The sequence below is a fragment of the Syngnathus floridae genome, chromosome 6 (assembly GCF_059516105.1).
Source record: "Syngnathus floridae isolate MCC-2025c chromosome 6, RoL_Sflo_1.0, whole genome shotgun sequence".
In the NCBI taxonomy this organism is placed as follows: Eukaryota; Metazoa; Chordata; class Actinopteri; order Syngnathiformes; family Syngnathidae; genus Syngnathus; species Syngnathus floridae.
In genome coordinates, this window is record NC_142418.1 from 18,368,092 (window position 1) to 18,392,373 (window position 24,282).

At 42.4% G+C, this 24,282-nt stretch overlaps 2 protein-coding genes across 2 annotated transcripts; one reads left to right on the forward strand and one right to left on the reverse strand.

Annotated features, from left to right (window-relative positions):
• The first annotated feature begins 4,919 nt into the window (after positions 1-4,919).
• On the forward strand, positions 4,920-14,776 carry smad3b (SMAD family member 3b). The gene is made up of 10 exons (XM_088378204.1): positions 4,920-5,160; positions 8,489-8,961; positions 9,831-10,024; positions 10,100-10,234; positions 10,480-10,554; positions 10,645-10,695; positions 11,674-11,886; positions 12,044-12,181; positions 12,255-12,399; positions 13,235-14,776. The coding sequence occupies exons 2-10, from the start codon at positions 8,759-8,761 to the stop codon at positions 13,356-13,358; spliced, it is 1,278 nt and encodes a 425-aa protein (XP_088234330.1). The 5' UTR covers positions 4,920-5,160; positions 8,489-8,758; the 3' UTR covers positions 13,359-14,776.
• An 81-nt stretch (positions 14,777-14,857) lies between these two features.
• aagab (alpha and gamma adaptin binding protein) lies at positions 14,858-17,192 on the reverse strand. Its single transcript, XM_088378209.1, has 10 exons — positions 17,027-17,192; positions 16,620-16,810; positions 16,450-16,546; positions 16,299-16,388; positions 16,112-16,195; positions 15,967-16,046; positions 15,806-15,893; positions 15,577-15,681; positions 15,453-15,502; positions 14,858-15,375 (listed from the first exon to the last, which is right to left on the reverse strand). Exons 1-10 carry the CDS (start codon positions 17,115-17,117, stop codon positions 15,298-15,300), a joined length of 954 nt encoding a protein of 317 aa, XP_088234335.1. The 5' UTR covers positions 17,118-17,192; the 3' UTR covers positions 14,858-15,297.
• Positions 17,193-24,282: the final 7,090 nt, after the last annotated feature.

Genomic DNA, 24,282 nt, shown 5'->3' on the forward strand with positions numbered 1-24,282 from the left:
TTTTATGGCCCCTGGAGGTGCAGACGCTGTCAACATTCGCGTCTCTTGCACCAACCAATACAACTTTAGTTAATGTAACGTCCGTCAACCAAGTGAGGTTTTCATCTCGTAGTTTATTGTTTCCTTGAGATGTTTACACAAGTATTTTTGTGGACTGTATTTTGGTAACTTGAAAGGATTTTTAGATAGTATTGTAGCAAGCTAGCATTGCTGATCCAAATGAATTGTTGTGTTAGTGTGTGATTGTTGCTGCCAGTGTTTGGGTGTTTGTCAGCGCTCCGCCGGCCGGCCGGCCGGTAAGTGCTGGCGTCCTCCGAGGCCAACAGAAAAAGGCAGCTGGTTGTTGTAGCTTGAGACACACTGTCGGAAGGCCGTCCGGCTTTACCACACGACAAGCCAGAGAGCTGCTCTATTTTTTTCCAGCCTGCACAAATATTAGCGTGTCCGTTATGCGGTTACGCCGACAGACGATGAGGCTTGACGGACAGTCTGAATTTCTTTTCATCCTTTTTATCGTGCCCTCTTCATATCAAAGTGTGCTGCTTTCAAGCAGGCTTTACATCTCAAACAAGAGCTCTTTTGTTCAATGGTTCTACTACGGCCACCGACGACTTGTCAACTCCTCCAGTAGCGAAACAACATGGGGAGAAGTGAAGTGGATCCTTTACCACATGCAAAACCCTTTGTTTGAGAGCTAGCTAGCTATTTATTTATTTATTCATTTATTTATTCATTTATTTATATTTTTAATTTTTATTTTTTTTAATTATAAAGTGAAAAAGGCACAAAGCTATTGTTTGAGGCACTTGACCAAAATAATCGACTGTTAAGACACCGTCACATTTTGACAATTGCCCCCATGCCGCCTCGAAACTTCTAAAGCTAAGCCATATGGTTTTTTTTCGTGAATGTGGAGAGCAAACCTGTTTGATTTTGAATATCACGCGTTAATGTCATGAGGTCGTCCATGACAGGCCGTGGATGCGTTTGTATTTATTGACAAAGATCACCGTTCCGATTTCCACGTGGTTATTTCAGTTTGTTCCCACACAGGCTGACAGATGGGGGGTGACGTCATGGCTGAGAGGACATTCTTCAAGTGACCGCACTTGGACGTCAGTGGAATATTTGTTTGCGGCAGCGTCCTGGCACCTGTGACGCTCACTCACAACACTTCCCTGCTAAGTGTCAACTTCAGGTGACCTCTGTCCATTAAGAACTTGACTTGGCGAAGAAAACAGAAGGCGGTGGCCGAGGTACCAGATGCACGCGCTCGTTCGGGCCCGGTCCCGTCGTGTTTTAAACGTGTCGGGCCGAGCCGGCTACCGGACACACTCGACGGGATCTGGGCGGCAGATGACGGCCCGCAGCGTGACAGCGAAGCCGTAAAGTATTAAGCCTTTACGAGTCGGATTAAGAAAATGTTTGCTGACATCAAAGCGGAGTCAGGAAATGGTTTAGCCTCAGATAACTTTGATATTTCAAAATTAAAACAGTTGAATAGGATGTGACATTTGCTAGTGGTTAGCGGTGATCTCAAATGATGCCTTCAGGGAACTAAATGCAGTGGATGACTAACTGAGACATTAATGAATGTGGAATCATTTCATTTATTCATTATCAGTTTTTTGTTACATGGAGAAGCTAAGCTCGATAATGCTAATGGTCTTTTTAAAGAGAAATTCTTTTTTTAAATAACTTTTTAGAATATATCTTAAGACAGGCATGTGTAAAAAAAATAGGTAATAGTTGACACGTCGTGATTTTTAAAATGTAGATGAAAAAAATCTGGATTTTTGGCCTTTTTGTTTATACAAAAACTTGATTTTCCAGCCACTGAAGAAAAACAGCACGGGAAGGCCGCTTGTCTTTTTTCCAGATTGACAGAGCACAAATGTGTTTTCATGCACGTAGAGATTGGAAAAATATGTTTTGCATCCGCGTGTGGACTTGGCCCCAACGCCATCAACAATACGTTGCTGCGACCTCGCTTGTATGCTTCCAATGTTGGCGGGACACGACAAAACATTCTTGTCCGATGAATCTCCTTCTTGAATATGTTCGCATTTTCTCCTTCAGCACGCCATCTTGTGCTCTTCTTCCCCTGCACCCCCCCCCCCCCCCCCCTTTTTTTTCCATGTTGTCAGGGAGAGCGAGAAATGTGCCTGCTCCCAAAGTGACGTGCGAACGCTTGTCGGGCTCTCCACCTTACGTTACACACAGGAAACCAAATCGCACTATTTGGAGACCCTCGAGAGCCGGGGAGGAAATAGTCCACATTGCGAGCGAGTTATGCAATTTTACTAGCGTAAAAAATATTTCTTATGAATGGCCGACACTTTCCTGGGGGCCACATGTGGAGGCTTCTGCTGGCCAGCCAAGAGTGAGCGTGCGGCAGAGGGAGTGGAAGTGTTCTGTCGTGGTTAAACACCAAGGCCTGGTGCTGATTAAGGTCCGTTTGTTTTTGTCAGAACACAAAGCGACAGCCTCCTCCCCGGATGATAAATAAAGCTAGGCGAGGATGAAATGTTCATCAATGAAATTCTTTCACAGCAGGCAGAACATGTTTGCTGTGATTTTTCTTCCAAAAATGTTTCCGCTTCAAAATGGCCCCCTTTTTCAAACGACTTCTCAGTCCTAGCCATGCATAATAAACTGGGCAGTTGATCAGCGGCCTAATGCTTGTTCTTTGTCCAAATAGCCAAGATAAAGACAGAGAGGAGAGTGCTAAGCAGTAGCCTTGCCTCTCCGCCCTCCCTCCCTCCCTCCCTTCCCTCCCGTCCTCCCCGAGGGGATCGGATGTTCTCAGCCGTTATAAGCAAGCAAAGCTGGCGGCCGGCAGACCGTCTGGCTCCAGAGCGGTGCGGGCACACACACGCACGCACGCGCGCACTCACACACACACACACACACACACAATGCCAGACCTTCTGTCATGAGGTTTGCTTTCACTGAGGTCAGCTAAACAAGCCCGAAAGCCTCCAAACGTAGCCGTGAGGCTCCGCCGACGTCACACACTTATGACAACACACTTTTATTTCCTTCCTACAGTGTCCGTGTCTTGTTTGTGTTGTGTTGTGTTGTGTTGTGTTGTGTTGTGTTGTGTTTGCACAATGGTGGTAACTGGAATGACGTTCCACCCTCTCACCTTTAATGTTGTGACTGGATTTAAAAGTGTGTGCATGTTCTTCGTGTTTGGTTCATTGCTGTGTTCAAACACATTTGTAAGTGTTTGTGTCAATATTATCACGAGGAGCGACACGGATCTTTGCAATCACAATTCGGAACTGGAAATGAGGTGCGAATTTTCAGAGACACCACTTGAACAGGTCATTAAGCGCACCAAAAAAATGACTACAAATATTTTGTCTTCATTTTTTTAATTGCAATCAACTTGTTTCAGGGTTGTGTCAGATTCCCGCTGTGGCTGTTTTTCATTTCAGTTAATCCTCTTCCTCGTGCCCACCTTTAAGAACCCCCCCCCTTCTTCTCTTACCTCAACTCTTCTGATGTTCACTTCCAACTTAAAATAGCGCCACTCACTGTTATGTTTACACTGGCTGCTCTTTGGGAGGTAGGAAATCAAGGATTTGTTGTCTGACTTCAGTATGTGATGTGTTCTCCAAAATGTCTTCTGCAGACCACTGATTGGTCCTTGAGAAAACCCAAAGTGGTCTGGGAGGAACTTACAGTAATGCCTCAAATGGCTACACAAGCAATATTTTAATCGTATTTTAACCTACTTGGGCCGGCTGGGTACACACACAGACATTCGAGCTGTTTATGTCCCAATTTTGTACTTTCCCAACCAAGGACGTCAAACGACTATCTTATTAAGTTCTTAGAGTTGTGAGTGATGCAATAAATAAAAGGTTGAGCTGACTAACCAGTTTTATAGGCGGAAATAAATCTGCACGCACTTGTATAGGGATTGTCTTTATTTCAAATGTAAGGGGGAAAAAAAGTGAATTGAAACTTGCTCCTACAAACAACTTAAAGCAACCAATTTTTAACAAAACAGGATTAAGCCGATGCATTTAATGTCACTATTTTCACTTGTTTATGTGTTTAAAAAAAGCAATATAATGCAGCATGGCTCTTCCAAGAAGGGATGAGTCAGGTTTGTCCCATCTCTCACCCAAAATCATCTTGAGTAATTAAAAAGAAACTATGCAGATGTGCAAACACAATAATAAACATCCAGACAGTGACACATTTTGAACTAAGAAGTGGGACCGTGCCGTTTATGGTAAAACACACCTTGTGCCCTTAAAATGTTGCTTTTTTTTCCCCCTTTGCATTTGCTCCCACTCATCTTTCCAGTACAAGCTTCCCTCCTTTTTCTCCACCTACTTTTCCTTCTCGCCCACCATGTTTGGGACCCCTCCTCTTTCGGTTCCTCTGAATGAGCTGCCCTCAGATTACTGGGCCTTGTGGAGGTCTATCAGAAACATGTGTGCATGGTTGAGGGCGGCTGATGGGAAGTCCTGCGTCAGGCGGCTCAGCCTCATTTCTCCTAAAGAGCAAAGTTGAGAAAAAAAAAGCAGTACTGCACAGCAGTGAGCCAGTTCAAAGCGTAAACTTGATGGCCTTTTACAGGATATGATTTTCCACTGAACGGATAAACAGGAAAAAAAAAAGTCACCCAACTGACTCTTGTCAAGGAGCGAGTTATTTCCTTTATAATCATCATTTTCTTTACATATTTCAAATGTTTTCTTTTTGTAAACCAAAATATAGTGCACTTCAACTACATATAATTTTCTACAGTCACATCAAGACGTTTTTATATCAAGTATTCAAACAAATGTTATACTGCCATCAAGTGGTCATTAGAGTTACTGTCGCGTGTGAAAATAATGCCCAAAGCCAATTTTTTAGAGCAAGATTCCATTCGTATTCTTTTACATAGTTTTTTTTTTTTTTTTTTTTTGTATTGTGTTTTGCTCTCCTGGATAAGCAGAAGGAAATCGATGGATGTACTTTGCTGTACTTTATTTTCCAATTCTACTTGACAATAATGCATAATACTATTAATCTAAAGTGCATTTTGTTTTCTTTTTTCAGTGACTTGTTCGAAGAATGTTACCAAGCCAAGAAAGCATCCGTCAAACCTGAGAATGGGCCAGCAAGCAGAGTGGAAAAATCCACAGCATTTAGGTAAAGCCGCATGTCATAAAGGCAACACTAATGAGGCAGAGGTTTCAACAAATGGTTCACATATGGATTTGAAAGAGCACAGGCATCACAGCTATGTTGTGGATTTAATGAAGTCAAGTCATCCGGCTGCAGGTTTTTTCGATTTGAGTCGCCCCGCTATTCCTGTTTGCTTGACCCCAAAAAACTTCTATACCTCACAATGTTGAGAGAACTACAAATGCTCTTCTGAGCTCTCTGTCTGGCCCTAAATTCTGCTGATCATGCAAAAAAAAAAAAAAAAGACCACACACTGTGATGCCAATGCATAATTGATACACGATGCAACAAGCTTGATTGCTTTCTTTTCCTCTCCTGGAGCCACATTAAATCCTCCGCTAAGCCACATTAAAGTCCATTTCCGAAGATGATAAGACGCAAGTCTTAACAAGGGACGATAGGGCGATAAAACTCAAGTGCGTTATGGATCCAAATCGAAATTAAAGGTTATCTAACTCAAGATATAGCGTGCCGTATTTTACTCCAAAATGAAATACAAGAAAATATTTACAGTTGAAAGCATTATTGGGGAAATGCGTCAAAAAGAGAGCAGCCAATAAGCGCCCCCAGTGCCTGAAGCGCTCCGAAATAAGCAAGTTTTAATGTTCAAGAGCAAGGCTTAATTATCCATTCACGGCTGGCTATTCGCCAGATATTGCCAAAGGGCTGCGACTATCGCAACCTAATGGAAGACGGCGTTCCTCCTCCATATATGCAGTCAGAATTATTCACTGCATTAGCCACCATTCATAGCGAGCGAGCGCGCGCGCGCGCGCGCGTATTAACGCAGGCAATTTCATGCATATGGATACAGTGGCATGGCTCTTAGCGGGGGAGCTTTCTGATTGCTCCCAAACTAATTTCACAATCATTAGTTTTGGAGGTGGACTGAATGATTGAGTATGTGCAGCACATTTGGGAAAATGTCACCTTCCTCTTTAACTTTTGGTGAAGGGTGTTAAAGAGATTAAATGTCATTTTAGGGGAAGTAGGAATAAGTGAGGACACTCGATAAATACTAGGAACGTGCATTTTTGGGTTAAAAGAGCCATCGTTTGAATGTGTAGGGCAAACATGAAGCCATTTAGCCTGGGGGAGGAGTTAATGAGTCGTGGCCAAGTGCTGCATCGCATCCATATGTAAGATGGGAAGATATTTTGGAAATCCTCTCATTCAACTTAATTCTGTTATGGACCATTGTACGCAATAAACATGTAAATTGAGCCTATGGAAAAGACTATAAATCGGAGGTCTTGATTTATTGATCGAATTCAAATGAATGTTAACCAATAGGAAAAGGAGACGGGAAAAGGTGCTATTGCAATATATTAAAGAATACAAAATGAAAATGTGAAATTGCATTGAGGTCAAAGAGGAGACAATGCAAATGCGTTGTAAATAAAGCCAGAGAATGCACGATCGCAGAAAATTGGGAGTCGTGTATGGATGCAAATATCTTATTTGAGTACAAACACACAATTGCACACGCTTGGTGGCTTGGATTCAGGGCTCGTTCTTCCTGCGTGGGTTTCCTCCGGGTACTCTTGTTTCCTCCCACATTCCAAAGACTTGCATGGGAGGTGTATTGAGCACTCCAAATTGTGCACAAGTGTGGTTTTGAGTTTCAATGGTTGTTCTTCTGTTGCTCATTTTTCTAAGCTTTTTTAAACTTTTCAACACAGATAGTAATGTTAAACTATGGCCACTAGATGGTAGTGTTACGTCGGGAGCGTCTTAGAACGCTTCCACTATATTGCTGCGCCTTTTTGACCCCGCACTTGATTGCATGGAGACAAAAAACTAAATATGGAATAACTGAAATTTAAACATTTGTTTTACATTTATTTTAAAAGTGTGTATTAACTGGTAGCCGTTTGCATTCATCATTGAAAAGGTTTACTACAGAAAATAAAGGCAGATGCTGTGTTACACTAAAAAATATGATTTACTCCAACAGGGACTAAGGGTGTTTATGTACTCAAACGCATGTAGCCTGGGTTTATTTAAAGAAGCCATCGTCATGCTGATGTCTGCTGAGAATTTATCCTCCAAGCAGTAATCAACTCATGAGGAATGTTGGAGGCATGGTATAAGGATTACGCTGATAAAGGTGTGAGCTATACTGTATGCAGATATAATCCCGAGTGATGGCGGGGTGCCAGTATTTAGTGGGGGACCTACCTGACCATGTGAGTCATGAACAGCTCAATGTGTTTTGAAAATGAAGAGTAGATTTTGGAACATAATCCAAAAGTAGTTGGTTTCATTGGAATTCAGGAGATACAATCATCTGCAAGTCCCATCTCAACTGAATTGTGTGTGTCAGTATGTCAAGTGAGAATCTGGATCACAATAATGTTCCTGTATGGATTTCCTCTCATTGCTGGGAGATCCTTGTCAAAGTATTGTGACAGCAGCCCAGCTGATCACATGCTCCTTGTTTCCCACGAATACTCCATCACAAAGCCATTGTTACACATAGCATTGTGTGCACTCATTACTTATTCACACGGCCGCCCGGCCTTTTGTTCCTCGCTCGCTCCGTAAGACCTTCGCTGGGCCTGCTGTGGCCCATCTGCCCCGCAGTCTCACACAAGCCCCCTAAAATCCTCTCACAAGGACACACGCAACAATTGTGCTCACCAGCTGTCTGTCTCGTGTTCCCTCCCTGCCATGGCAACCAAGTGGGGGACGTGGATTACAGCATCCATTGGAGTACCCGGAGCTACCCGTTTCCTCAGATGGTGTAATGTGTGCGTTCATTTGAACGGGTGCTATTTGACAAGTTGACAAGCTCATCATTATTTCCATTTCAAATACAGACCTTTTGTGAAATTGTAGTTTGTGTACATAGTTCATGTAAGATATGTGTCTTTCTTTATTTGACACATGGTGTGCAGTGGCTTTATGTGTGATTGTAGACAGTGGATAGCACTTTTAATTGTATCATCTTGTTTTCTAGAGATACCCATAAATAAAAACATAAAAATAAAAGTTCATAATGAAAGGAAAAATTTGGCGAATGGGCATGTATTGGTATGAAATTATTATTTGCAAAGTTGTGAAGTTGATGCAGAACAGATATCAAACTGAAAATTCATTATATGCAATTATTTGATATTAGTAAAAATGACATGACCTGATAAGCAAAACAAAAAACAAGGGACACTGTAGTGTTTTGTTGTTGTTGTTGACGTTGTTGTTCGTGACCGCGGATTTTGATAATGTTGTGTTTTTGTGTTTTTAATTAACGTGTAGTTAAATCTGTTTTTATTCTGGCTGCTCGGTGCAGGTGGAGGGATGAGCAGCTGATGGAGGGAGGAGGTGGAAGAGGAGGAGGGGCAGATAGGCGGATGTTCTGCTCCTCTCTGACCGACACTCCGTCAACTTGAGCGGACAGAGACGCGAGCGTGAGCCCCTCCCGGCTACCGGCCATCCGTGTGCCTGGGAAGTCGAGTCTCGCAGACCCTGTAGCTGACTGGCTGGAAAAAAAGCTGGCGGTGTTTTGTCTGGATCGGAAACTTGAAGTTAAATCAGTGTTCATTAATTTCGACATTTAAAAATGTCCATATTACCGTTCACGCCTCCCATAGTGAAGAGGCTTCTCGGTTGGAAGAAGGGGGAGCAGAACGGCCAAGAGGAGAAATGGTGCGAAAAGGCGGTGAAAAGTCTGGTGAAGAAGTTGAAAAAGACCGGACAGTTGGACGAGTTGGAAAAGGCCATCACGACGCAGAATGTCAACACCAAATGTTTAACCATACCAAGGTAAGGAAACACGAACGCTGGCTAAGCTAAGCTAGCGCCAATGACAGCTAGCGCCTGTCCTGGTAGCTAGCTTGCTAGCTTGAGCATTTCCAATATTATAACTTAAAAAATATAAAAAATAGTTACTGTGTTTACATGAGTTTATGGGGGAAAAAACATGCTTCGTTTGCGGGATGACGTGTTAGGATTCGGTCTAATTTCATATACATGATCATATGAAATGCTAATTATAATCAACTACTAATTCAATTTGCTGTAGTAATTGACCATGTTTTATTTTTCATATAAATACGAGATAAATTATTCGCATTGAGTGGTTTACCGATGTGAATAATACATTTGTGTGTGTGCACCAGCAATAAGCATGCACGGATCTTAAGTTCTGCTCGGTAATTTTGTAAATTGTTTCAAGTGGTGGACCAAAGTGTGACTCAAGGGAATGTTTAGACTAGACTTTGTGTAGTTTGGAAAAAATGGGAACGCATTAATCGTGACGTAGTTGTAAGATTAGGTGCCTCGGATAAGGATGATAGGAATATAAGGCTGAATAGACAATATGCCCCTTCCGCCCGTTGTACACCTTCTGAATGTGGGTGGTAGCTGACATTAAAATAGCTTTTTGGGGTGGGAATGCACTCTCGGCTGTGGTAGGGTGTGGGCCACTATTTGGATTGTGGCTCGCTTTAGAGAATAACAGCCGTCTGCCAGTGACATGACGGAATTGTTTGTTTCATACTCCCAAACGTTTATTTTTTTCATTAATGTAACGTTGAAGACTCTTGGTTGGGAATCGAAAGACTGAAACTCAGTCCAAATCGCTCATCTTGCCGTTCCCGGTGTACCTTTTTTTTGTTGATGGCACGTTTCAGATCATTAGACGGCCGACTCCAGGTGTCGCACCGAAAAGGTCTCCCTCACGTGATCTACTGTCGCCTGTGGCGCTGGCCCGACCTGCAGTCGCACCACGAGCTGCGGGCCATTGACCAATGCGAATACGCCTTCCATGTAAAGAAAGATGAAGTGTGCGTGAACCCCTATCACTACCAGCGGGTTGAGACGCCAAGTAAGCGGTGCTTGCTAGCTACCATACGCTTCAAATAAAAAGTGATTCCTAATGAGAATATCTGCGTTCCCCCAGTTTTGCCACCTGTTCTAGTTCCACGCCATACTGACATCCCAGCAGAGTTCCCGCCACTGGATGACTACAGTCCCTCCATCCCTGAGAACACAAACTTCCCTGCTGGCATTGAACCACAGAGTAACTACATACCTGGTGAGAACAGAGGAATTTAAGCATGTCACCTTTGCACGTATATTTGTCATCTCTTGACATGACAAAAAAAAGCAAATAATTGTTGCCCTGGTTACCAATAATTTGAAACGTTCATCAAAAGTTGGGAATAACATGTTTCACTATGGTAAAACACATGCACAATAAAAATAGTAATGAATTCCAGAAATCAAAGTACACACTATTTTTTCATTTTATTTATTTTATTTTTTTGTGACAATGTCCAGAAACTCCCCCGCCCGGGTACCTGAGTGAAGATGGCGAGACGAGTGATCACCAACTTAACCACAGCATGGACACAAGTGAGTCCACTGGTTACACAAGTTCACCCTCATATTTTCAATGATACAGTCCGTCTATATATGGACCAAGTGTGTCGTTCTATATTTCAGGTTCACCCAGCCTCTCGCCCAATCCTGTGTCACCTACAAACAATAATCTTGGTAAGCACACACAACTGTATCATTGATCATTTTGTGCAATCGCTGTTAACTTATCCGATTTGATTCAATATAAGAGCTTAATTAAATTCTTATAGCCATGACACTGACATGTTTTTAATATGTTGGTGACCTCGTTTAGTTACATGGGGCGAACTATATACTGTAGCTATGAATAGCTACTCTCAGGCATGAACGTGTTGATGTACCTAATGTGTTGGCTTGCGGAGCCTATACCATCTGTCCTCAGTTAGGGGCCGGCCTCTGCTCGAAAAGTTGACTTGCCAGGTGCAGTGTCCACTTGAATAAATAAACGCCACCTTCACCCCCCAAAAGCAAGTGCTGCTACCAGCCGCTCTGATTTCTGATTTCGATAGCAGCAAATGTAAATAGGTGACGTCAGAGTGTGTAACACTCAAAAGGAGCGGCAGCAAAATTATTTCTTGAGTCGCGCACAAAACCTGAGGTCTTGCTTTAAATAACTTGACTTATAAACAAGCCATCCCACGAGATTCTCAAATAAATCCCCACGTTTAAATAAACACCTACGAGTGCTACAGCTGAATAAAGAAACACCCGTGCTCGCTATTCAGGAAAGAGACAAAAGATCCACATGGGTGAAAATAATTCATTTTATTGTACCAGTTTCGATTGTTGACTACTTTTGCTCGCTCACCGACTCGTACCGAAAGGTTTTGAAATGACGTATTTGAGACAGTCATTGAGTAATGGTGGTATGAATGGGGGTCATTGTCTGTGTTGTGTTCAAGTCGACAGTGAGATCAGGTACAGACGGCCCCAGGTAATGTAATCACCGTAACATTTGCAAAGCCGCAGGGAGGTCAGCTTCAAAATATTCTTCACTGGGGTCGTGGGAAAGAAGTGCAGGAGGCAAATGAATGGCAAGCGTTGTCTGCCGCGTTAAGCACATTTGTCCTCCTTTGGTCTTCGTTCTTAACCACTCAGCTTTCATGCGCACAGACCTGCAGCCCGTGACGTACTGCGAGTCCGCCTTCTGGTGCTCCATCTCCTACTATGAACTCAACCAGCGTGTGGGAGAGACCTTCCACGCCTCCCAGCCCTCCCTCACGGTCGACGGCTTCACCGACCCGTCCAACTCGGAGCGCTTCTGTCTCGGCCTGTTGTCCAACGTTAACCGCAATTCCACCGTGGAGGTCACACGCAGACACATAGGTCATTGTCATGGGCACACTCAGGGAGTCACATGACTTGATTTTTTTTAAATTGCGTCAACGTTGCCTAATTGCTGACCAATCTAAATTTAGTCAACATTTAAATGTCACGGCTAGAGCTAACATTTGATGCTGATTTCAATCTTTCAACTTTTTAGGCCGGGGCGTCAGGTTGTACTACATCGGTGGTGAAGTGTTTGCTGAGTGTCTCAGCGACAGCGCCATCTTTGTCCAGAGTCCAAATTGCAACCAGCGCTACGGTTGGCATCCCGCAACTGTCTGCAAGATCCCTTCAGGTGTGCGCACACGGGAAGACATACACAAAACGTTCAGGAGGACCCTGACGTAAAGCCTGTGTCTCTTTGTTAGGTTGCAACTTAAAGATCTTCAACAACCAGGAGTTTGCCGCTCTCCTTGCTCAGTCGGTCAATCAGGGCTTCGAGGCGGTTTACCAGCTCACCAGGATGTGCACCATTCGCATGAGTTTCGTCAAAGGATGGGGCGCCGAGTACAGGTAAAGTGAGAGCCGGCTTTGTTGTACTTTTGGTGAGGATGTCAACTTTCTTGGCTGAAGGATCAAGAGTGTTGGACACTGAGGAAGGAAGTGGGGGGGGGGGGGGGGAGGTCTGCTAAGTGCAAGCATGAGCCGGTTGAGTAACGGCGAAGGAATGTGGCAGGCATGCAGTGGGAGGTGAACGTGTATCGGAGACACTAGCGAGGGGGATTTCCCAAAAGGCCAGAGTCCTGCTTGTGTTTCTGGCACCCTGGATGACATTAGAGGAGGGATGAAGAATTTATCCAATTCAATTCCACATTGCAATTTTCAAATCACAAAGGCTGCAGTTTGGCAAGGAGGAGAAAACCCTTTGCTTCATCTCGGTCGGTTGCGAGGTTTTATTTTATTTTTTTATATGTGCTCATTTTGATTAATTTATGCAGTGTCCACATAAGTTTAGAAATGCAGGTCACATTTTTATTGTTTCATGAATCATGGAAAGTTTGCATTATTGTTGAGTTGTGAATTTATGACACCACCACATTTGTGTACTATATTTGAGCTGAAATTTAACATACAAAACCAAAACGTTTATTTTTGTCAGTCTGATCTGGTTTATTGTAATACAGAGTCATTTATTGCTTGTGTTTGTTAAAAAAAAACATGCAAAGGGGACACAAAAAATAATTGTATATCCAATCACAATACGGCGGTCACAATTATATTCTTCTTCTAAATGGTTGAGCCTTACTTCATTGATGACATTGGTTGGATCCTCATGTCTTTGTACTCCATCTAATAGAGTTGAGTAAATTGTTTGACAACCTCTTCTTTTTTTTTTCCTATTTGGCAGACGTCAGACGGTGACCAGCACCCCCTGCTGGATAGAGCTGCATCTGAACGGCCCTTTGCAGTGGCTGGACAAGGTTCTCACCCAGATGGGTTCTCCCAGCATCCACTGCTCCAGCGTGTCTTAAGAGGCAGCCAGCCGGTTTTTCGTTCTCTCGGTGCAGAGAAGGAAAGAGACGGTATTCATCGGATCGGCCTCCCTTGCTGTCACTTTTAACTTCACACACACACACGTGCTGCTCGTTGCTTCGCTCTCTTTAAGTGTACACGGGTGATGGTCCTTTTGTGGTGTGTGCGCGGCCACCGGGTGTTATCTGTACTTTTCACACACGCACACACACGCACACACACGGCCTTTCTTTTTTAACATCAGTGAACGTCACCATGCATCGCACGTCTCGTCTTTATAGTGATGTCACTGGAGTTGCACCGACAGAGGCATGGCGGGACGTCTTTTATGAAACTTGGTGGAGGGGTGGGGCAATTGCTTTTCAATTTCTATGATATGTTCATTGATTTTTCTCAGGAAATACAACAGAAAGCTTCATACAAAATGAGCTATTTTCTTTAATGTTCCAGAAATACAGACAACCTCGCCCCTCGAGGACTCTAGACTTTGTCAGGTTGGTGTGACAACACTCCTCCCTCCTGCCTTGTTTATTAGAATTTAAAACATTGATTCTATGAATTAATTAAACCCTTGAACTGGGCGTGTTCCAGTATAATTATTTTTACAATTAGTTATCAATGCAAAAAAAATAAATAATGTAATGTTTTAAGTACAAGGCACTTTTTGCCACCAATAATTCATCATATTAATGAGAATTTGATAATTACTTCTTAATTGGTGTTCTATCTATTTTAAACAAGATCAGCACCATTTCGTCTTGGATTATATAAGAAAAAAAATATTTTGTTCAATGAAAAGACATTTTCTAAGTTATTTTTTCATACTGTCCTGCATGAAAATGTTTTTTTTTTTTTTTAAATTATTGCCTCAGTATCATTGTAAATAAGTATTTATAGTTTGTAATTTCTTGTAGTTATACAAAAGTGGGACTACATGACTTGACAATAAGGCACAGGCAAGTGTACACATTCATGACTCTGCCAACTTTAATGCTGACTTTTCTCAGCTCTGGTTGACTTGTAGTGCGCATAACAGTGAGACTGATTAAACATAGTTTTGTCAAAGGTTTGCAGTTATTGAGGCACATACCATATACCACATACCAAGTAGAGTACAATGCACTTTTGACTCTTGTACAGCTTCAGTTCTGGTGATTTCTTGTGTCTAAAAATGTCAACTCAGTGTTAAGTCATGTTTGATTTGCCTTCTGTCTTTTAAGATGCAGTGTCAATTCATATTCACGCTCTTACAGTACACAAGCGAATCGATGATGCAAGTCAGTCACGCGGTTTATAACATTGCATTGAGTAGATGAGAGCTTTGTCCGCTCTTCAATGTCTCATGCAAGTCAAATAGTCCTAAAAGGCCCTTTTATTTTGTTATGCCAAATGTCTAATAAAGTAATATAAATGTCAAGTATTTGCTTCCAATATGAGGTATATGCCTCCATGTGACAATGAACAGTTAGCCACAGAGCAGAAGAAATGACAAGAGCTATTCAAGACAAAAAGTCTTTATGTTGACAATACAGACCAGCCATTATTTGTATGACAGTTCATCTTTTGTGACTTGATAGATTACTCACAATTTGTCTGACAGTTAATTTTAAAATAAGGCACATGATGTCACGTTGAGATATTTATGACATTGTACCCCAAGGATAAACTCATGGATGTAATATTCTGTCTTTGTTTGTTTTATTTATTTATCACTAAGGAAGACCCACGTGTAACGGCTGCGTCCTGGATCCTTTTATTACCTCTCTTTTCAGCTAAATCAGTAATGCCGCTTTGAAGGAGCCAAAGCCGCCTACAGTACAGTCAAGTACGTCCGTGAGCACTTCCACTTGCAAAGTGCAAGCGGTGACTCAAGGGGGCGCTGGACCTTGCGCGACAGCCAGGAAAAGGTAGGAAAGAAATGTTGACCGTTCACTTCCGTTAGCTTTCCTCCCCTGATGATAAGCCGTCTATCTCGTCGTCATCCCCACCAATGGCCATCCAAAAAGCTTTAGCGACCTGGAATGCAGAATTGGGCCACACTTTGGATGTAGCACACCCAGAAGGTACTTAAAGTAGGAGTTGAGGCACCTTACCTTCTCTGCATGAACTTTTCTTTGCTCATGAGGTAACGATGAAGCTTTATCTGTGAGTTGGCAGGGAAAAAGTCATACTATTATCTTCATTATATGGATAAAGCGCCTAAAACGCTTCATTTACCTTTCATCTCTTTTAATTTGGTGAAGAGGCGTTCAAAATTATCCACGTCTGCATCTCCAGCTGTGAGATTTGCAAGCTCCTGTATGTCCAAGTTTGTCATTGCATCTGAAAGTATCAACATTTGATTTCAAAACTTTATACACAGTAATGAGCAAAAGCATTAGATTTGGTATATTATCGATGGCATTGATTTTTTTTTTTAAGGGTAAAACAAAAACTGTTCCCTTACCAACAACTGTGTTCTCTGGTGAGCTGTTTGTCTCCATATGACGAGTCACTGCAGTAGCAAGCGCGCCCTCTGCTGGTTGACTCGAAGACTGTAACAGAATTATAAAGCAATCATTTTAAACTGACGTGAGAATTATCTTTATAAATTTAGGTGGCACCCACTTGTGGATCTTGACAGCTGCGAGGGTGGTTGTGCCGAGCAGCCACCAAACTGCTCATTAGTCCAAAGCTCTGACTGTTCCCTGTTGTCACAAAAAAAGGCAGATTTAAATTCCGTAATCGAAAAGACCTCTTAAGTGTATCTGACCATCTTTCATCTCCACGCTGGTCCACACATTTGCATTGAGTGCCTGGACAATTCTCTTTACTCCTGTGGATTCTGGAAAGTCATCTGCACAAAAAAGGTGATGTAGACACATCATATATGATTTGACGAGTTGTTTTAACGTTTCATGATGATCATTTGTGAAAAATTGATTTCAAGTGTCCCTCACCATCTTCATCAGGCAGCTCCTGAGGGTTGAGCTCCACCAGCTCAAAGCTATGCGACAAACACCATTGTTGTGCTTCATGTCTGGTAACACCTTGAAAAGAAATCCCAATTAACACAGAATTGTATCCACAATTTCACAATGTGGAACATACCATCTGCACAAACTCTGTCACAGACAAGAATCAGCACCTCTGGAGCAATGTCGTCCACCACTGATATCCACGGATGAAGCTTTTCTAAACCATCCTTCTGCAAAATGTACGTCATCGCATTCAACACAATTAAACTGCTCCGTTTGAAATATAATGAAAGAGTTCCATACCTTTGTACTATCAAAAAAAGCAATGAAAGCTTGCATGGACTGTGCAATCTCTGACGACATCTGAAAAGTGCTGGGTACGATGCATAGCCTGACATCCGCTGTGTAATATTTGTTGTTGATGGTCCAAGGATACCACACGACTGTTTGTTCTCGTTTGCTCGCTTCTGGCAGCGTCTTCGCCCCAAGAATTTCTGACAGAAAAAGAAAAAAACACATAATATGTCACACAAACCTGAGTGCATCCGCTCGGCTAAGTTGCTTCAACGTTAGCACTTTATTACGTTATTTATAAACTCCTAACATTTTGGTGAATGCCCGAGCAACCGAAGGAAGGTAAACATGATCGCTAGCATTAGCATGTTTGCCATCATTCTTATCATTCCGATGAGTGTGTTTACAATACATACGTTTGATAATTTCTTCTTCTTTAAAAGTGGCATCACTGCTCGTGACAACGACACAGGGGAGAGGCGTAGTGGCGTCCTCCGAGTCTGACATTTTGCAACCAGCTAGGGCTAGGCGAAGCTCCGGTAGCTGTTGGCGTCACGTGATTTAGAAGGCGGGATTTCCATGAACTTTCAACTCTGACGAAGCCTTCCGGTTCAATGGCCGACGAATGAAAGGTATGTCAAGAATGTAACGATTTAATTAACGTTTTAATTTGCTTTGTCTGTGCTTAAGAAACATAATGAACATTTTTATTTTCATTCATTTGTTCAGTTAAAGTAAACCTCGCGCTAAAAACTCGTTCTTTTGATATTTGTTGAATTAAGTTTGTAAACAATACAATTAAAACATCAGTAAAATATTTGTTTCTTGATATCGTAAAGAATTGTATCAAACAAATGATTAAACTTAAGTTAACTATTTTGCTATTTGTTTTAAATCAAGTAAGGCCTTCCTTCGGGGAGCTTCTTTCCACTTTCCAGAAACATTAGATTCATTGAAGTAATTAAAATGTCCATAATTCAGAATGTTTGTCTTTTTAAGTGACCTGTATGACCCCTAAATTACCTGCGATAAGTACCAGATCACCTGCGACCCTAATGAGGACAAACAGTATGGAAAATGGATGGATGGATAAAGGGACATCATATTTTCCAGTTATTCACTTTGAAAAGGTTTGCATTGATTCCCTTTGTCCAGCGTGTTTTAATATTAATTGCACATATAGCCCATGCCTCGAGCCACATTACCTTTGTGAAACAATTGAGATGAATTGGCTATCATTGTTCCTTTCTCATCTTTACTACTTCACTTTGCAGGTTGGACTCGATCTTCATGCTGGAGTGAAGAGTGATGGGAGCCTTCTGCTTTAATAGCTGCTTAAAGGTCTCACGCACAGAGCAATGGTGACATAAAGGTCACCGGCCTGCCCCTGTCACAACAAACGCATCCATCTTCGCAAAGGTCGGTATTCCTTTTAGATATAGTTTACGCACTTTCTACAGTTATGTTTTGGCCACTCAAGTGCCCGAGGTGACGTGACAAGGAAGAGGCCGAGACTGTCGTCGTGATATTGTACAGATGGAAGAGTTGGCCGCCAAACGCGGCAGATTGCCGCACATCAGCATTCTTCGAAAGAAACAGGCGCTTGATTGCCGCGCTACGGGCTAGTGCTCCGCAGCTGTCTCAGGACAGACGTCCATACCTGCTCTAGCATGCCAATAAGACAGCCGTAGCTTCCCCAACTGCTAATCACTGGCTATCTGCCGACTCCTTCTGAGCTTCACAATGCGCTGCACCTGTGCCAGGAGCTCTCTGTTTTAGCAACAACAAAAAAAAAAGCTGCCATGTTTTCACAGCCCAGTAGGAGACAGATGTGTGCCTTTGGGCACAGTATCCCTCAGCACCTGGACTCTTCTTGTGGTCTGTCAGAGAGCTCAATGGTCTGAGGAGAACAAGGTTGTGTGGGGGGTGGACAACAAGTGACGTCAGGGGGCTCTGCTCAAACTTGTGTTTTATGAGCGATGACACATTTGAATCAAAGTCGTTTGGTTCACCTGAGCAGCAAAACTTTATATGTTTTTTTTGATGATAGTGTCATGGTCTTTAATTTATGTCTTCATTTGGGGTATTAGTAGTTCTCACACTCAGTTGTTGATCTGCAATATTATCCCAAAATTCCATCTTGGAATGGACTGCATAGCATTAAATAACATCATATGTGAACCTTTCGTTGTCAAGGAACGGAAAGCTTTCCAGCTTTTTAGTTCTCAGTTTCATTTTCATGGTTAAATAATGCAGTTTCATGTTATCCGCACAAATGTTTGTGTTGCACATATTTAAGCGCACTGACACTTCATTAATTAGCACCTCCAAGTTCATTTGGTTTTAGCACCACTCTGTGTGTGTATACATGCGCAAAATGCATGTTCCCTCTCTTTAAACATTCAACGCCTGTTAATTAAACCTGCTTATCTTCCCCCGGCAGTGGCATCATGTACCTCGCTGATTGGGTTAATTGTGAGAAGATGTTTTCAAAGTAAATGCTTAAATTAATTAAGGTGGTTTTTTTTTATTTTTATGCTTGGTTTGTTTCGGTTAGCCTAGAGAGAGATTGGTTTGAGCAATGCAGCAAATGGGCTGATTTCCCTCTCTCCATCCTCAGCATCTGGCAGCCAACTGGAAACACACACAGTCCTTCCCAGTTAACCATCGTCCGCATCACTTTATTAGCGTTCTCTTTTTCTCTTCTACCCGGCAATCCTGTCTCACCACTCTACGACCATCGAGGAACTCGGTCTCATTCAAATGATTCTCTGCGGGAATATGACTGTCCTCGTGCCCGGGGAACAGAACCATTTTGTCCCCGTTGCCCTTTAATTTGCAGATTAGGCAAATGAAAAGCCATTCCATTAAATATTTGCAATTGGCGCAAAGGTGTCGTTTTTGCCCGCTGTGATGAAATCGAATAAAATAAAGGCAAAATTGTCTTTGCATCCAGCGCAGCACCAACTATGCGATTGGACCGCCGCGCTCGCATTTAAGACTGTAATCAGGAATGTGCGTTGCAAATCATTTTGCAAGCGTCTGAAATTATTGGGCCTAATTACTAGCAGATGGAATGCTTTATGTGCACTCGGGGTGGCTACAGAGGCTGCTGTGTGAACAAGGATAATTAGAAAGTTGAACCCCATTGTTGTTAATTAGCATGAATCCAATCATTTAATTACCTTGATTCAGTTGAGGATTGTGGCACAGGCAAAAATCCGGAGCACGCTCCTGGAGGTTTTGCCGGGTGGAGCCCAGCGGTGGCCGGACATGATGCAACAGGTCCCTCCCCTGCCGAAATATGAACCCGAATTAATCATCAGACTTTACACCTCTGTTATGATTAGACTTAACGACCCCACCCCCAAGGTCTATTAGCGAACTCAACGGGGGGGTAGTTGTGCCGAAATGCAGATTCCGAGCAAAGGCAATTAGAGAAGATAGGAAACAGTGGTGTTGACATATTTTGTGCCCTTGTTCTGACAGGATACCCTCGTGGTTGAGCTCGAGGCAATTTGCCGTCCTGCCGAACATCCACATAGGGAGACAGATTAAAAAAGAAAAAAGGTAGGAGGTTGTCATTGCCTAATACCTTTGAACAAAATGTAATCTTCTACATGTCATTTTCTTCAATGGGAAATATCATCTGGAAGACATCTTGGACTATTCATCTAAACTGAAATTTCATTTTTGTGTTCTTTTTTTCCCTCCCCAGCTTTAACTACTTGATTTCTTCACCTTTTTCTGATACACTTCATTTTACTGACATCTTGAGAGGAAATGTGAGCCGTCCATAGAGCGCTGATCCTAAAACACTAAGCTCATCAGGTGTGGCGTGGATAAAGAAACAACGCAGCATCAGCAACCTTTCTGCTCAACAGGTATGTAAACTGCCTATGAACCAGATCAAAAACAAATGGAGGAACCATAACTGAATTCATGAGCCTGTAGTTCGTAAATGATCCTGTAGAAGGCGGTAGAGGAGACGGTAACTCAATATTGCCTTGTTTTCTTTCTACACTTGATCTTTGCCATTCCTTTTACAGCTTCTGAAATTTAACATCTGTTTTGCTTTTGGGTAAACACATCAGAGGAATATAGTTTGATTTAATTATGATATGTTTAATGGTTTCTATCCTGCTTTCTTTGTTTTGATTAACTCAATTTAACTGCTACATTTTTAGAGGTTGTGCATTGTTTTTATGGACTCAATCTGATAAAATTGCTGCATTAGCATTTAACATCCTGTCCGTCGTCTATGCATTTATTACAGTCTTTTTCATGAGCGCCGTGTAGTATTCTTCATTTATTCCTATCGATCTTCCCACTGTTTTGTTGTTACACCGCAGCAGACGGTTGTTGCTGAGATGAATCACCGCTACCTATGGCTGCCAGCGCATTCTGCCAGTGACAGAAGGGATAATTCCTTGTGGATCAAATAAATACAGATGTGGAGTAATTAGTTGTATTCCCAAGGAGCTCATTGCTATAGCACACATTAAAGACGTGAAGGATAGGATGGGCCTCCCATCGGCAGCTTTTATCAATTCAACCTGCTGGAAAACAGGAGAGGTCAAACGCCTGCCGGCTATTACAATAATAGATCTGTTTTGTGTACACAGTGATAAATCAGGTCAAGGAACAACCGTTGGAAAGTAACTTTGGAGCTACAGTAATCTTTCTGCCCTTGTTTCCCACAGACTTGGAATGTGTCTTAGAAGTACAGTCCTTCTCCATCTACCTCCCCGAAGAGAATCAAGGCCAACCGCTCCGTGTTGTAAAGTGCGGTGAGTTCCCAGAGTGCCACACGGCGCTAGTATCTCAAATTTGTACTCGCATGTCAAAGCACGTTTTGTGCTCAACAAAACAACGGCTCGCCTCTCAAAAGGATCATACGAAGTCGGGTCTCTTTCGTACGTCATGGTGCAGTTGCAAAAATCTTGAGCTTCTATGACTCTCTCCAAACTGATCATATTGAAATGGTCCACAGGCAAATTTTGGAATGTTTGATCTCACTCATACTGCTGCTTTGCTTCATTGCGGCCATGCAGTGTAACTGCATATTGACTCCCATCTGAATGGCTTCATTTCAGATCCATGCAGTTGTGCCTGAATTAATGATTTTAAGTGCCACACTTTGCTTTTATGGCTCCCTCCAAAGAGCATGTTTGAGAAAAGATGCACAAATTACAGTTTATTGCCATTCTTCTTTTTTTTCGCCACCCCCCACACCCCACCAATGAAGAATGAGCCACTTGAAGTTAACATCTTAGCAACTAGATAAACAGCAGACGACATTACAGGAACAGCTGGATATTGAAATGAAGATTGTGCCCATTGTTGAGATGAGGCAGCTCAAGAATAGACTGGATTCCTGTCTGCTTGTAAACATAGCAGAATAGGCTGTGAGAATAGTTATTTTTGTGCTTATGTTAGAAAACTGAATTGGGTTTGCCATTGGCGGATGATCAAATTGACAATTCAAAAGTAAATAATTTGAATAGCTGGATCACAGTAAGAACAACTGATTCATGTCAGCAAAGAAGCGAAAACAATACAATAATTGTGGGATTACATTCTAGACCACCCCCACAATAAGTACCTAGAAATGTCCTATTTACATTTGCAACACTTATGTTTTTAAAATGATTTAAACACACTTTGAAAGTATTCCAAACACATTTGAAATATTCCGAAACATAAGAGAGCACAAAAATATTCTACAGATATTTTCTGTCTTTTTTCTTTCTGTAGGCTTAAAAAAACAGATTTTCATCATTCCCAGTAGTTTCCCTAGTGTTCTTCTTTGAATTCACATCTGTCTAACTGAATAAGTGTGCTGCCATCTATGGTTAAAAGTGGAATTACAACACACCCAATGCACAGTACAGAAGAGTTGGACCAAAATAGTTAATAATTGACACTGTCTTAACGGTAAAAAAAAATCCACGAAATAGTGCGACAGTGGAACAGCCTGCAACTATTTACAAATAAAAGCAAGCTAAAACGGCCACACTGTTATGATTCTAAACAATGGCATCATTTGTTCTGCAAAGCAATTTAACCCAAAGCCAGTCCAAACAAATAAAATGTGTTTAATGATTGCCAATTATTCATTCACTACAGTTGTAATCTGCGCACAAGCTTCTGGCTCTTATGTCTCATATGCTTACAAATAGCCTTTGATTTTCTGTCATGCGTTAATTACCGCATTTTGCCATTTAATGGGGGAGCTTTGTGTAAACTATTTACAGCCTAATGACTGTGAGCTTGCAGCACAACCGTTTGACTTTTTTATTCATTTTGAAAGGAGGCGCATTCATCTCCGACGTCTTGTTTTCTGATTTTGTTCCCATTAGCTCGTCCCCCTCATTCCAGGCGTACGCGCGGCGCGGCGCGGGGCTGTAATTGTTGTGGCATCGGGGCCGTTAATTACGGTAGAGCGAGGCTGAGCCGCCGCCAAGGTCCATAATGGCGGCCGAGGCAGCGCGGCGGCGTAAATGGGGTTTGTTTCACCAGCTGGGGTCCCACGGAGAGGAAAGAGCGCCGAGGCCCTCGAGTGCAGGCCCACAGCCTCGGGGCCTTGGGGCCATATGGACGCAACACTTTAACTGGCCTTTATTCGAAACCTCGCTCTTTTAATCAAAGCAAAGCCCACATCCTGTGTTCCGCGTTGCCTGAATCTTTTTATCACGGTGACATTGTTTTCCCATAAAATACATTAACCGCTTTAAGGCTTTACGACGGCCTTCTGCTCTTCTGCCAGTTAATATTGGAGATAGCAATTTGGATTGTGTCGAAAGATTATAAAGGTTCAAACAAACAAGCATGAATATTTGATTCCTTCACAGCAGAAAGTGCGGATGGATGTTTTGCCGTTTATTTTGAGATACAACCCTCATTAGCCGGCCACTCGGCCGGAATACACGCAATAACACAGATTCCGATTAGATTCATTATTTGGGGGAGGGCCATTATTAGTTTCTCCTAAAATAATAGTGATGAATATTTCATGAAAAACACATGATTGCCAATTAATATTTAAAATCCAAAAGTCCTTTTCCCCCCTCAAAATAATTGTTCGCTAAAATCTGACAATTAAATTGCATATTAAGCAAATATATTTTGGTGGAAAGCCAAATTTCGTTAGCGGTTCATCTGATTTTCATTAGCTTCCGCAGACACATTTGTTTAATTATGACTTGTTGAGGCTCAGCGTGAAGAAGTTGACTCTTGGTAATACAACGTAAGCCTTTAGAATTAACCAACTATCATCTCCCCTCCGGCTGCGTACAACAACAGTCCGACAAAGAAGAGGAGGAGGAGGATGAAGAGGTACAGCGGGAGGGGGGGGGGGGGGCTGTCCCCCTATAGCCTCAGGCATGATGTTCCAGCCCCGGAGCCCGTTTGAGCTTTTCCACACACAAAGAGGTTAAAGACATGTAGATCGGCAGCCATGCAACGCCTGAAGGGGGCCATCCACTCTTAAGCACTCTCGCAGCTTGCGTACGCATCATTAGGCACAAGAGGGTCAAAATTACACCGAATAGCGTCAACAGATGGAGGCCTGCTTTTTTTGGTCACAAACAAATCTTGAGCAATACCTTATTTAGGTTAAGATTGTCATTTAAAAAGCGCCACCATTAAAGAAGTGACTAACAATTGTTCC

Bases quoted from the DNA above. Each gene is read 5' to 3' on its own strand.
- aagab (XM_088378209.1), bottom strand. From the start codon at position 17,117: ATGTCAGACTCGGAGGACGCCACTACGCCTCTCCCCTGTGTCGTTGTC. The intron at 15,894-15,966 runs GTGGGTGCCACC...ATTCTGTTACAG, and splicing joins GCAGCTGTCAAGATCCACAA to TCTTCGAGTCAACCAGCAGA. The intron at 15,682-15,805 runs GTAAGGGAACAG...TGATACTTTCAG, and splicing joins ACCAGAGAACACAGTTGTTG to ATGCAATGACAAACTTGGAC.
- smad3b (XM_088378204.1), top strand. From the start codon at position 8,759: ATGTCCATATTACCGTTCACGCCTCCCATAGTGAAGAGGCTTCTCGGT. The intron at 10,235-10,479 runs GTGAGAACAGAG...GACAATGTCCAG, and splicing joins ACAGAGTAACTACATACCTG to AAACTCCCCCGCCCGGGTAC. The intron at 12,400-13,234 runs GTAAAGTGAGAG...CCTATTTGGCAG, and splicing joins GGATGGGGCGCCGAGTACAG to ACGTCAGACGGTGACCAGCA.